This window comes from Bombus pyrosoma, linkage group LG10, assembly GCF_014825855.1.
Source record: "Bombus pyrosoma isolate SC7728 linkage group LG10, ASM1482585v1, whole genome shotgun sequence".
Classification (NCBI taxonomy): Eukaryota; Metazoa; Arthropoda; class Insecta; order Hymenoptera; family Apidae; genus Bombus; species Bombus pyrosoma.
This window is the reverse complement of record NC_057779.1, coordinates 17532318-17532715: the sequence shown is the minus strand read 5'-3', so window position 1 is coordinate 17532715 and position 398 is coordinate 17532318. Positions and strand designations below refer to the sequence as shown.

The 398-nt window shown below is 30.7% G+C and overlaps 1 protein-coding gene across 1 annotated transcript in view; it reads right to left on the bottom strand.

Moving 5' to 3' along the window:
- Window positions 1-287: 287 nt before the first annotated feature.
- LOC122571773 overlaps window positions 288-398 on the bottom strand; it is a 122368-nt gene continuing 122257 nt past the window's right edge. The window contains exon 2 of the mRNA XM_043735901.1: window positions 288-293. Within this exon, the coding sequence (XP_043591836.1) occupies window positions 288-293 (6 nt within the window). The remainder of the gene's footprint in view (window positions 294-398) is intronic.

Sequence of the window (398 nt, the reverse complement as noted above, 5' to 3'; positions counted from 1 at the left end):
CAAATAAATAATAATTTAAATATAATAAGCACTTCCAGTGAAATTATTCATTCTGAAAAGGTAGAAGAGAATCAACGGGTTGTGAATAAAGTAAATGAAGAAGGAAAAATGGTACCCAAGGAAAAGAATTCTAAACATTTTCAAGCTGAAAAGACACAAGTTGAACGGGCTCAAAGAAATCGAGAAGGAGAAAATAGGGAATCACCAGTCGAAGGTTTATATAAAAACTTGAATGAATACGCTAGCCCCATTGGATTACAATTGGATTAAAAATACTCTATTGGTTACTACATCTAATATTTAACATAGATAGCATAAGTGCTGTTCTTATAACTCCTCTTGGAAAACATAGATGGTATCATACTATACTAGATTCAAAATATTTATGGGTTAGTATA